This window comes from Scardinius erythrophthalmus (genome assembly GCF_964197995.2).
Source record: "Scardinius erythrophthalmus genome assembly, chromosome: 19".
NCBI classification, from domain to species: Eukaryota; Metazoa; Chordata; class Actinopteri; order Cypriniformes; family Leuciscidae; genus Scardinius; species Scardinius erythrophthalmus.
The window spans coordinates 1,483,824-1,497,500 of NC_138239.1; the positions used below are offsets into that span (position 1 = coordinate 1,483,824).

At 38.7% G+C, this 13,677-nt stretch overlaps 1 protein-coding gene across 1 annotated transcript in view; it reads right to left on the reverse strand.

The window, feature by feature from the left end:
- LOC308679742 (ryanodine receptor 3) overlaps positions 1-13,677 on the reverse strand; it is a 187,170-nt gene that overhangs the window by 162,388 nt on the left and 11,105 nt on the right. Inside the window, exons 2-7 of the mRNA XM_081347395.1 lie at positions 12,635-12,754; positions 7,470-7,610; positions 3,029-3,103; positions 2,871-2,949; positions 1,311-1,423; positions 748-847 (exon numbers count right to left, since the gene is read on the reverse strand). Of these exons, the coding sequence (XP_081203521.1) occupies positions 748-847; positions 1,311-1,423; positions 2,871-2,949; positions 3,029-3,103; positions 7,470-7,610; positions 12,635-12,754 (628 nt within the window). The remainder of the gene's footprint in view (positions 1-747; positions 848-1,310; positions 1,424-2,870; positions 2,950-3,028; positions 3,104-7,469; positions 7,611-12,634; positions 12,755-13,677) is intronic.

The following is a 13,677-nucleotide window of genomic DNA, read 5'->3' on the forward strand; positions in this document are numbered from 1 at the left end:
TATTAGAGTCGAAGGTTTTTACAGAGGGGATTTCGGAAATCTCTATTTATCACAAATCAGAAAATACCGTCTTTATTTTTTATTTTGTTTTTTACAAAATACAATATTTATTTTTGAAAATACAAAAATAAATATATAAAAAAAATAGGAATAAAATGTTGTATAAAATCAGGAAAATTATAAATGAACAAACGCCTCTGTAAAACCTTCAGAATACAGATAAGAATAAAACTGTAAAGTTTGGTGAATGCAAGTGTCACTGAAGTGGAGATTCCCGGCTCAATGTAGGAGGAAAAACTCATTTTGAGGAAACGGCCTTTACAGATATACCGTAATTGAAATCTACAGACGCAAATAGATAAAGTGCTCTAAAAGATACAGGTAAAAGTGTGTTTTGGATGTTTTCTTTCCACCACTCTGAAAAAACACTTTATGAAAAGCCAAAAATCTCAAAATTGACAGATGCATGAAACAACAGTGTTTTTGTCTGCACAGTAAAAATGTATTTTCATGGTTTGTTGTCACAACATTTTTTCTTCTGTCAAATCCACTTAGATCATTTATGTGGTTCAGATAACTAAACACTTTGAGTTTCTTTTGATTCTCCTTCATTGTATTAACTTTTTTAATTATTTCAATGAACTTAAAATTAAGGCAACCAGGTTACTTTTTTTTTTTTTTTTTTTTAAGTAAAACCAACAACAATTTTTTGCAGTGTGGCCCTGAAAGCTGGTTCTGGTGACGAACCTTCCTCCACGTTGCTCCCGGAGCAGGTGGGATGCACGTTCCACAGCGTTTGCATGAACGACGCGTCCACGTGGATGTTGCCATTGGATATGGACAGATGCTGTCGGGGAGATGGGGTGCATAATCGTTACCATGGCAACATGTCATCTCGTGTCATGTGGGTCCTATGATGCGTTTGCCCCAGAGGTCATAACTGAGAAGCTTTGCATCATGGGTTATGCTTGCATAAATTCAGATTAAGCTGTAAAAAGCTGTAACTGTCCACTAACAAACACACTGACTAATGCTGATCATGTCTGACTCATCTGGACCAGAGATCACAATGACTGCCATATATGACAATAATGATGCTTTCATACTGGAAGTGTCAATCATTTATTTGCTATATGAAGCTGCTGATGCTCAGACAGACTAACAAACAGTGAATTATTACTAGAACGATGAAATTTGATTTGACGTTCAAGACTTTGATTTTACGCCCAAGACTTTTATTTCACATTCAAGACTTGAAGAACATCAAATGTACAGTCATGTCTTGTATTTTGGGTTTATATGATACTCACAAGATAGCGTTCAGATGAAACACTGACGAGAATGAGGTCATCTCCGATGCGCACTTTCTCCCCCTCGGATCTCTGTTTGGACGCGGGATGAATCGTCCACCAACAGGGCTCGCCTGGAGAGAAACACACCGACACACAGATCGTAAACGCTGGACTCTCATCGCCTCCAGGGCTGGGCAAAAACATCTATTTTTCAATTAATCGTTTTTTAAAATGTGGTCGATTCAAAATCGATTCTCAAAGGCCACGAATCGGTTTTTTTTTTTTTTTCATATTTATTTATCTATCACCCAAAAGCCAGTATTAGTTTTCCTCCACTGTTCATAGGCTTCCATGTTAAAGCTAATGCTGGGAGATTTTATGTTTGTTTTATCTTAAACATAAAATAACCGGATCATGTTTGATCAAGGCGTGCGACTGTTCTGACTTGTCCAATTTTCAACATCAATTTTTCATCTTTCATCAAAATCCTTTCCATTCATTGTACACATTTGAAATATAGAGTTGGGTTCTGTTTTATTCTACAAAAGTGTATCTAAAATAAAAGAGTTTAAGAGTTCTTAATTTCTTTTTTTTAATTAATATAGGATTTGTATTAAATCTGTTAATTGAATCGAGAATTGAAATCAAAAATCGAATTCAGAATCGAAATCGAATCAAATTGAGAGTTTGCGAATCGAAATCGAATCGAATTGGAAGATCTGAATCGATACCCAGACCTAATCTCCTCATGTGATTTCTAGAGGTTCCTGGGCCCGGTTTTTCAAAAGGTTTAATCCAGATAAAATTGATCCGGATTTAGTAATCCTTTTTTTTGCGATCCGTGATCACGTAATCCAGCTTACTTTTGAGCCAGTTTTTCAAAGCAACATCGGATTGGATCAATCTGATCTGGATAGGAACTTTTCAGGATCACCAAATCCTGTTTACTAGAGCCTTAAAAGGAACCAACAGTGTCGCCTACTGGCTTAGCAAAGAACAACAGTTGGCAAAATACCGGTGGCCACAAATAACATTTGTTTATTTTAATTTTAAGACACAGAAACACTGTAATAAACAGAAACATTTTACTTTCCTTATTTTGTTATAATGTTAAATTGTAGATTTTGTTGTTTTACCATATCTCATTAGATGTGACATGCTTCATATATGCTTCAAATATGAAGAAATGTATATATCATCAGTAAACATTGATTTTGTGATCATTCACTTAAAAAAAAACCTCTCTGGTTTTATTTGGTTCGAAAAATCACAACTGAATCCACCCTTCTGATGGGATCAGGATAATCCTGTTTTTTTGGATCAAATAGATCCCAAACCGAGTTCAAAGTTCTGAAAAACCCAAAGGGCAGGTTTGATCCAGATCAAATTTAAGATCGGATAACATGATCTGATCTTAGTTCAGAATCCCTCTTTTGCTTTTGAAAAACCCATTTCCAAGATTTGATCCAATCCGTGATCCGAAATCCCACTGGATTACTTTTGAAAAACTGGGCCCTGGAGTCTAGAAAACAAACTGACTGCACAGTTTCACCTTCAATCCGAACAATCATGCTTCACCTGTTGAGTCTTCTTGAAGTCCCACATCAAACGATAATTTATCCGTCATCGACCGTGAGGTCTTCAGACAGGTCAGATACTGCAGCACAAAACATGAAACTGTCACACAACCTGCAGAGAGTCAAACAGAGCTGACGACAGAAGCAGAGTTCACCAACCATCCCGCTGAAGGAGTGTCTGAGGAGAATAGCGTGACCGTAGAGTAAGGTCCGGTGTCCTCCGCCCTGGGCCGCCTGCGGACAGAGCCATTACAAACAAATAAATATCTGAACCATTACAGTCACTCCTTCATCAGACACAAACAAATAAATAAAGCTGAAAGCAGCAATTAAGGGGCCAAGCACAAAGAGGACACGACAAGTCATGATTGCATTGCTCAGAGCATCAGGGGTCTCATTTATAAAACTGTGCGTAGGATCCTCACTAAAAGTGTGTGTGCACCCGAAAGCCAAAAATGGAGTATGGCAAAAAATATTCGGACTTATAAAACCGTGCGTATGCCAGAACCTGCGCAGAATTCCCTTTATAAATCCCAGTCAGCGGAAGATTGTGTTCACATGCGTCTCCTCCCCAAAATATCCATATCTGGAGCTTACAACGCCTCGTTTTACTATGCATAAGGTCATCAGCATATCATTTGCATATGCATATTCATCCATGTGATACCACGGTACAAGACATTAGGAAAATATAAGATACGGATCCATGACACTGATGCATTTCTGAGAATGTTTTTCTCAATCTTTTCCACTGGCCAAATAGTATTTTTAATTGCTTTATATTTTGGAAATTGGAAATAGATAGGCCTTATTGTGCATTATTGATTATATGCGTGAAAATATTTCAGGGCCTGTTTTGTGCGGCGCAACGGTTATAAATGAGGCGGACCAACTGCAACAATGAGCGAATAACAGCATATTAAGATGATTTTAGGCAAAATCATGCCTCAACTTTGTTGCAGCGGTTCAGTCTATCGAAACGAAATCAATAACTTTTGTCGGCACAGTCTGAAGATGATCTGACTCGAATTTGGTAAAAATCGGACAAACGGTCTAGGAGGAGTATGAAAAAGTAGGTTTTTAAAGAAAATTCAAAATGGCGGACAGGAAGTTTGGCCGACAATGGCAAAATTGGTATCTATGTTTTCGGCATGATCCACGGAATATATTTAGACCAGTTCCATTATAATAAGCTAATTTTAATCAAAAGTTATGAGCATTTTTGCTAATTTATTATAACTTTTGACCACAAGGTGGCGCTGCCCCGAAATTTTACCCTCAGTGTGCCGAAGACACATACTACTTGGTGCTGAAGACATACAGAGTTTCGTAACGATATGCCAACGCATTTGTAAAATATAGCATTTTCCGACAACACTCAAAACCAAAATGGCTGATATGGGAAAACTGGTTATCATTCACCTCGGCTGCACCGAATCTCCTGACCATTAGGCACTGCGCCGAAACTGTGCAGGTAGCCTCGGGTCATGCTTGTCATCACACACACCAAGTTTGGTAAGAATATGCTAAAGCGTTGTGGAGAAATAGCCTCACTTTCGTTTTGGCAGGGACTTCTACGAATTCGTTCATGCGTTATTCGAGAACGGTTTGACGAATCGGCTTGAATTCCCTAACTTTTTGTCAGCATGGTGTGAAGATGATCTGGTTCAATTTTCATGAAAATCATCACAAAATGTTTCAGAAAATTCAAAATGGGCGGAAAAATGTCCATGACGGAAAATTACGTCATATGGTAATGGATGCAATCGATATGCAATTGAATTGTCATGAGCAAAGGAATCAGATGAAAAAATCATTTTGTTTCATTTTTTTCATTTTTTTTCTTTTTAATAATTTTGTTTCTAGCCAACAAAACCTTACGGTTTTAAAGTTATTAGCACAAACGTAAGTGCAACTTTGGACAGCTGGTGGCGCTAGAGGGATTGAGTTAGAGACTCCAAATTTGATATGGTGACAGGTCAGATTGTCCTCCATCTGTGTGCCAAATTTCACAACTTTACCGCAAGCGCTTCTATGGCCTGCTATAGACTTCCAGAGCGAAAGAAGAAGACACAGAAGAAGAATAAGAACACCACAGATTTAATAGGAGTCTACACACCTTCAGTGCTTGGCCCCTAATAACCCGAGCAGATGCAGAATCAGAAACAACGAGAATACTCACCTTTCTAATAAACTGCTGCGGGAGGCGTGAAGAAACCACAGAAAAAGAGTGTGAGACAAATGCTTTTGATAAACATCGACATTTGATTGTCATCTTCAGTTCATTGAGTCTAATGTTACATGCTTGCGCTACAGGAGACCGAAAGCAAAGATCAGAGCCGCCACCGGTCATCAGGCTCACCGTCTGGACCTTAAAGACATCTGACCTTTAAACAAAAGCCCTGGAGCTTCAAACTGACTGTGAAGAGGCACTGAGCGACCTAAAGACTGATAGGGGTTAAAGATCGGGGTTACTAACACATCCGTAAATGCGAGGCTAGAGTTTTGAAAGACGCTGTTGACTCTTCGGTCAGACGCAGTTTAAGTAAAGAGTGCCAGAGAAAAACATGTTGTTCTGATGCAGTGTGAGATGTTGTCAGTGTCATTAACACTATTTTCGTAGCTTGTTATTAAATAAAGTCTCTTAGCTCAGACAAATGTACTTTTTCTCATGCTAGCGGCGCACAAATGCGCACTACACATAGAGAGCAAATGAAATTACGAGCATGCAACGTCGTAGTTATGTAGTCAATTAGTAAATTATAAAATTACCAAAAAGTACCAATAAATAACATAACTGGTGCTTCATATGCATGTATATATTTAATAAATATTTGCATGTATATACTGTAAATATATATTTACACATAATATATAAATATTTTATATATACAGTGAGGAAAATAAGTATTTGAACACCCTGCTGATTTGCAAGTTCTCCCACTTGGAAATCATGGAGGGGTCTGAAATTGTCATCGTAGGTGCATGTCCACTGTGAGAGACATAATCAAAAAAAAAAAAATCCAGAAATCACAAAATATGATTTTTTAACTATTTATTTGTATGATACAGCTGCAAATAAGTATTTGAACACCTGTCTATCAGCTAGAATTCTGACCCTCAAAGACCTGTTAGTCTGCCTTTAAAATGTCCACCTCCACTCCATTTATTATACTAAATTAGATGCACCTGTTTGAGGTCGTTAGCTGCATAAAGACACCTGTCCACCCCATACAATCAGTAAGAATCCAACTACTAACATGGCCAAGACCAAAGAGCTGTCCAAAGACACTAGAGACAAAATTGTACACCTCCACAAGGCTGGAAAGGGCTACGGGGAAATTGCCAAGCAGCTTGGTGAAAAAAGGTCCACTGTTGGAGCAATCATTAGAAAATGGAAGTAGCTAAACATGACTGTCAATCTCCCTCGGACTGGGGCTCCATGCAAGATCTCACCTCGTGGGGTCTCAATGATCCTAAGAAAGGTGAGAAATCAGCCCAGAACTACACAGGAGGAGCTGGTCAATGACCTGAAAAGAGCTGGGACCACCGTTTCCAAGGTTACTGTTGGTAATACACTAAGACGTCATGGTTTGAAATCATGCATGGCACAGAAGGTTCCCCTGCTTAAACCAGCACATGTCAAGGCCCGTCTTAAGTTTGCCAATGACCATTTGGATGATCCAGAGGAGTCATGGGAGAAAGTCATGTGGTCAGATGAGACCAAAATAGAACTTTTTGGTCATAATTCCACTAAACGTGTTTGGAGGAAGAAGAATGAGGAGTACCATCCCAAGAACACCATCCCTACTGTGAAGCATGGGGGTGGTAGCATCATGCTTTGGGGGTGTTTTTCTGCACATGGGACAGGGCGACTGCACTGTATTAAGGAGAGGATGACCGGGGCCATGTATTGCGAGATTTTGGGGAACAACCTCCTTCCCTCAGTTAGAGCATTGAAGATGGGTCGAGGCTGGGTCTTCCAACATGACAATGACCCGAAGCACACAGCCAGGATAACCAAGGAGTGGCTCTGTAAGAAGCATATCAAGGTTCTGGCGTGGCCTAGCCAGTCTCCAGACCTAAACCCAATAGAGAATCTTTGGAGGGAGCTCAAACTCCGTGTTTCTCAGCGACAGCCCAGAAACCTGACTGATCTAGAGAAGATCTGTGTGGAGGAGTGGGCCAAAATCCCTCCTGCAGTGTGTGCAAACCTGGTGAAAAACTACAGGAAACGTTTGACCTCTGTAATTGAAAACAAAGGCTACTGTACCAAATATTAACATTGATTTTCTCAGGTGTTCAAATACTTATTTGCAGCTGTATCATACGAATAAATAGTTAAAAAATCATACATTGTGATTTCTGGATTTTTTTTTTAGATTATGTCGCTCACAGTGGACATGCACCTACGATGACAATTTCAGACCCTTCCATGATTTCCAAGTGGGAGAACTTGCAAAATAGCAGGGTGTTCAAATACTTATTTTCCTCACTGTAATTGACATTTTTTTCTTAAATATATACATGTATATGTGAGTATATACATAAACAAAACAATTATACACAGTACACACACATATATTATGTAAACACAAACTTTTATTTTGGACGCGTTTAATCGTGTTTTTGTACTTACGTCATTGTTTTGTCCAGTTTTGGCGAGCATTTCCTGCAGCGCGCGGACAGAGAGCGACTGCTCCAACACGAAGCTACAGATGCACAGATCTGGAGGAACATACTGAAACACACACAGAATATCATCAAGACACCAGAAAGTATGTCAGGACAAACAGCATTTAAACTTTTTGCTAACATGAATTAGCATGTTACTTTCCTGTCTTACCAAATTGCTAACATGTTGCTAACATGTTTTAACACTTTGCTAACACATTTTACCGCTTCCCTAACATGTTTTAGCACATTGCCGGCATGTTTAAACACGTTGATATTCAAGCTTGAGCATGAATTACCACATTACTAACATGATTTAACATGCTGTTAGCATGTTTAAGCACATTGCTAACCTGAATTAGCATGTTGATAACATGTTTTAACATGCTGCTAGCACGATTAAGCATGTTGCTAGCACATTTTATCACATTGCTAGCATTAATTAGCATGTTGCTAATGTTTTAACACATGAAAATAAGTGTTTATTACAGACACCATTTAAATGTTTATATTTCATCAACAAATTCATAAAGTTAATATAAAAACTACATTACGTGCAGTTAAATTTTTTACTGCAACAACTTAATTGTTAATGCATTAACAAATATTAACTAATGGAACCTTATTATAAAGTGTTACCAAAAAATATATTCAAGTTATAATTCTGTCCCATTACAGCTTCAGTGTTTTCAGTCTCTCAGCATCACAGCTTTATTTTCGACTTAAAGGGATAGTTCACTTTGAAATTAAATTTTGGTATGTTTTAGCTTACCTCAAGGGCATCCAAGATGTAGGTGTCTTTTTTTCCGCAGTAGTTTAAATTTTGATATTTTTAGGTCAAACCGTTCTTGTTTGTCAGTCGTATAACGTCCAAGTGATCTGAGGGCGCGAGCGCATCCTGGTGTGTGACGTGTATATATATATACACTAGATGTCGCCTTGTCTACGGCAGTACATTGGAGCGAATGTCTTTAAGGCGACATCTAGTGTATATATCTATGCACCAGTCTGCGCACACGTCACACAGCAGTAAGCGCCCGCGCCCTCAGATCACTTGGACGTGGCTGCGTATAAGAGCTAAAAACGATATAAATACTGTTCGTTTTCTCACATAAACCGCTCGTTTTGTGTCTTAGGCCATCAATGTGTACTTACGATGGGGAATTGTTTAATTTGGACGATGGGGAATTGTTTTAATTTGGACTCTGTGCATGCTCTTTGAGACAGTGACCATAGACCTGCATTATACGACTGACAGACAAGAACGGTTTGACCTAAAAATATCAAAATTGAAACTACTGCGGAAAAAAAGACACCTACAGTACATCTTGGATGCCCTTGAGGTAAGCTAAAACATACCAAAATTTAATTTCAAAGTGAACTATACCTTTAAAGCCTATATTTTAATTCTAACATTGAACACTGTGGAAACTACAAACAATGACAAAAAAGTACTGTAAATAACAGTCCTAATAGTAGTTCTGGACACACAAAGAGGAACAAAAACTTCACGACCCACTAAAGTCAAGCTGAATCAGCATGCGCACGGTTCGCCCTGTTTCCCATCTAATGACCCGTCGTCCATGAAGTGTTCGGAGATCATCGTTTTCAGGTCAATACTAGAGTTCATAATGCGAAAGGAATCCGCCCTAAATGAAGCCCTGAGGTGTTGGAGTGTGATTTACTTCAGAGGAGAAAGCGGCCGGTGAGAGGTTCGGGATCGAAGCCAAAGAGGCCAGAACATGACAGTTTAAGGCGAGCGACGAGAAGATAAATGAAGCAAACTGCCCTCCTTTACCGAGGAACAGCGAACAAAAACTGGGAGAAAAAGTGGATCAGGATGTCTGTGATGATCCAGGTGTGCTGGAGAAACTTTCTCTTTATTATTCGGGCGTGTTCAACTCTTCACAGGGATTCTAATGCAGACAGCAGTTCTCAATCAGCAAACCACCAAAGGGCCTGAAGATAGAGATGCAGCGGGATGAAAATGTTAGTCGATACCGATAACCGATAATTCTTTATATTTGAAAGCCGATAACCGATATATTGGCAGATAAAACTAAATCAAAATTTTTATATAATTTTTGAGAGCCTGAAGTCTCACCATTAAAAGCCATTACCCAAACACAATCGGTATCGGCCGATATATGATCATTTTAATGTTATCGTTATCGGCCCGATAAGAAAATTTGGCCGATATATTAAAGCTGATAAATAATGTATTATTTCCTTCAGCTGAGACGCTTCAGATTCGCAATGTTCAACATGGTGTTGAATTGCTTGAAATATGATTGAAATCATTTCAAAAAAGGAAAATACAGTTCAGAGCAACATGTGCAGCGCAAGTCTGTCATATCGGCTACATAACATTATCATTGTGTGTTTGGGACGTGGCTTTTAATGGTGAGACTTGTGTTTTTGTAATCAGGCTCTCAAAAATTATATAAAAATTTGTATTTAGATTTATCGGCCAATATATCGGTTATTGGCTTTCGAATATAAAGAATTATCGGTATCGGCCAAAATTTTTATATCGGTGCATCCCTACTTTTTTTAAGTGATTCCAATCATATTTCAAGCAATTCAAAACCATCGTGTTGAACAGTGCGAATCTGAAGCGTCTCAGCTGAAGGAAATAATACATTATTTATCAGCTTTAATATTTCGGCCAAATTTATCGGGCCGATAACGGAAACATTAAAAATTATCATATATTGGCCGATGCTGATATATCGTGCATCCCTACCTGAATATGACTTCAAATATATATGTGTTGAAGCGAGTTTAACGCAGATCTTTGTGAGTGTGATGGGGGAAACAGTTGAGTGACCTTTGACCTCTGTTGAGTGAAGTGAGATAGATTAAAGAACAAGGACTCTAGAGAGAGAAGACAGCAGTGGATGATGGACGATCGCGTCACATCAAGGTCTCGGAGCTGAAGCCTTTAAACGGTGGATCAGGTACAATTGTGAAGATTACAGACAGTGTAACATCATAACACAGCAGGTGCATATTTACATGTATTCTATCATAAAAAGAGTCTGGTTAAAGTGTTTTAAGCGCTCGGCTCATCAGGTGTGAAGGTGGATCATTAGTTATCTCTCTCCCTGAGGAACGACGTCTCTCATAAGAATAGAAAATGCACAATGAAGACAAACCGGCAGCGAGAGCGGCGATACATCATCCCTGTCTCGGCTAATTACTATCATATCCTTTAGTCACGAGGCATTGAGTCGTTCCTCCTCTGAGATGCTGACGAACCCACAACAGAGACTGAACACGCTGAACTCAACGAGAACTATCCCGTTAGTGGCATCTGCGTGTGGGATACACAAACACCAAGAGCCATAACCACAGCAATAACTAATATACAGACAGCTGGGTCATTCCAGTTCAAATCAACCAAATTTCGGGAACTACCCCGGCTCAAATTATAGATTTTTTTTCTGTACAACTGAGAATTGAGTTTGAGACAAACATAAATTACTCTGAAATCTTAATTTGGGAATTGAGAGATGAAACCACGTTGATGACCTGAGTCTGTGGTGGAGAAGTGAGTTTAATGTGAAACTCGAGGTTGGGGACCAAATCTGTTCTGTGGGGTGCGGATTGGATCGATTCCTTTCCTAGAGCTCCTCCTGTCCAATTTTACTGAAAAATCTGATCTATTGGAGACGTCCTATAGATTGCTTAGGCATGCCGAAATAACAGCACAGACACAGTGTAATCAACATGGGAAAATCTCACAGTAAAACTGGGAGCTGTGAAAAATATAATACACCGGTGTTTTGCCAGATGAGAAGCATTTTTGAATCAATCTCTTGAATGTTTGATTCAATGACTCACTCATAAAGACTTCACTTGTTTCATTACGGGATGAATCAGCATTTCTGAATCAATCTCTTGAATGAATGATTCAATGATTCGCTCATTAAGACTTCACTTATTTCATTACTGGATAAATCAGTATTTTTTAATGAATCTCTAAAATGAATGATTCAATGACTCACTCATAAAGACTTCACTTGTTTCATTACTAGATGAATCAGCATTTTTTAATGAATCTCTTGAATGTTTGATTCAATGACTCACTCATAAATACTTCACCCATTTCATTACTGGATGAATCAGCATTTTTGAATGAATCTCTTAAATGTTTGATTCAATGACTCACTCATAAAGACTTCACTTGTTTCATTACTGGATGAATCAGCATTTTTGAATGAATCTCTTAAATGTTTGATTCAATGACTCGCTCAAAGACTTCACTTGTTTCATTACTGGATAAATCAGTATTTTTTAATGAATCTCTAAAATGAATGATTCAATGACTCATTTATAAAGACTTCACTTGTTTCATTACTAGATGAATCAGCATTTTTGAATGAATCTCTTGAATGTTTGATTCAATGACTCACTCATAAAGATTTCACTTGTTTCATTACTGGATGAATCAGCATTTTTGAATAAATCTCTTGAATTAATGATTCAATGACTCGCTCATAAAGACTTCACTTGTTTCATTACAGGATGAATCAGCGTTTTTAAATAATCTCTAGAAAGAATGATTCAATGACTCGCTCATAAAGACTTCACTTGTTTCATTACTGGATGAATCAGCATTTTTGAATAAATCTCTTGAATTAATGATTCAATGACTCGCTCATAAAGACTTCACTTGTTTCATTACAGGATGAATCAGCGTTTTTAAATAATCTCTAGAAAGAATGATTCAATGACTCGCTCATAAAGACTTCACTTGTTTCATTACTGGATGAATCAGCATTTTTGAATCAATCTCTTGAATGAATGATTCAATGACTCACTCATAAAAACTTCACCTGTTTCATTACTGGATGAATCAGCGTTTTTAAATAATCTCTAGAAAGAATGATTCAATGACTCGCTCATAAAAACTTCACCTGTTTCATTACTGGATGAATCAGTGTTTTTGAGCGAATCTCTTGAATTAATGATTCAATAACAAACACATTTTTTAAACAATCACTATATTAATAAATTTTTTCTCAAACCAGAGTAAGAACAGGCTGTCAGACTCGTTTACGCGATTAAAAGCAGACACACGCTCACCTTGGCCTCTGACGTGGGCTCCAGGTAACACAGGCGGTTTCCCAAACCCTCAGCGCTCAGACAGAACTTGCGGTTTTCCTTCTGGATGCAGGCCACACACTGCAGGACCACCTCATCGTCCTGGCAAACAACACAGAGTCAACACGAGTTTCAATGAAATGAATAAAAAAAAACAGGTTGAAAAGATCAATAAACTTCAGCGTTTCAACAGAATTATACATTTAAATATAATACAACAATATACAACAAATGTTTCAAACTGATTAAAGTTCAAAAGTGATATCTCGTATTTTATAATAGTGTGTGTGTGTGTGTGTGTGTGTGTGTGTGTGTGTGTGTGTGTGTGTGTGTGTGTGTGTGTGTGTGTGTGTGTGTGTGTGAAAGTGTGTGTGTGTGAGTGAAAGTGAGTGTGTGAGTGTGAGTGTGTGAGTGTGAGTGTGTGTGTGTGTGTGTGTGTGTGTGTATACCAGTCACTGTGCTGCAGTGAACTCATTGTAAACATGGAAACCGATCAGTCTGAATCCTCTCCATTAATTAACCTCTGTGATCATAATCTTAATTGTTTTTGCTGCTCACATTCGCAGAGGAAAGTGTGTGGATTCATTGACCTTTGACCCTGGGTGATGCACCCGTGCAGATGTCAGTTAGCAGCTTTATGTTTAATAAAGCAGACGGTGGATCTGTGAGCGACTGCCGAACCTCGTCTGATTAAATGAAGCATCTGGATATATGGATACACACACACAGACACACTCACACACTTACACACACACACACACACACACACACACACACACACACACACTCACACACACGCTCACACACTTACACACACACACACACACACACACACACACACACACACACACACTCACACACACGCTCACACACTTACACACACACACTCACACGCTCACTCACACACTCACACGCTCACACGCTCTCTCACACACACACACACACACACACACACACACACACACACACACACGCACACACACGCTCATGCACACACACACACATACACACACTCACACACAGGC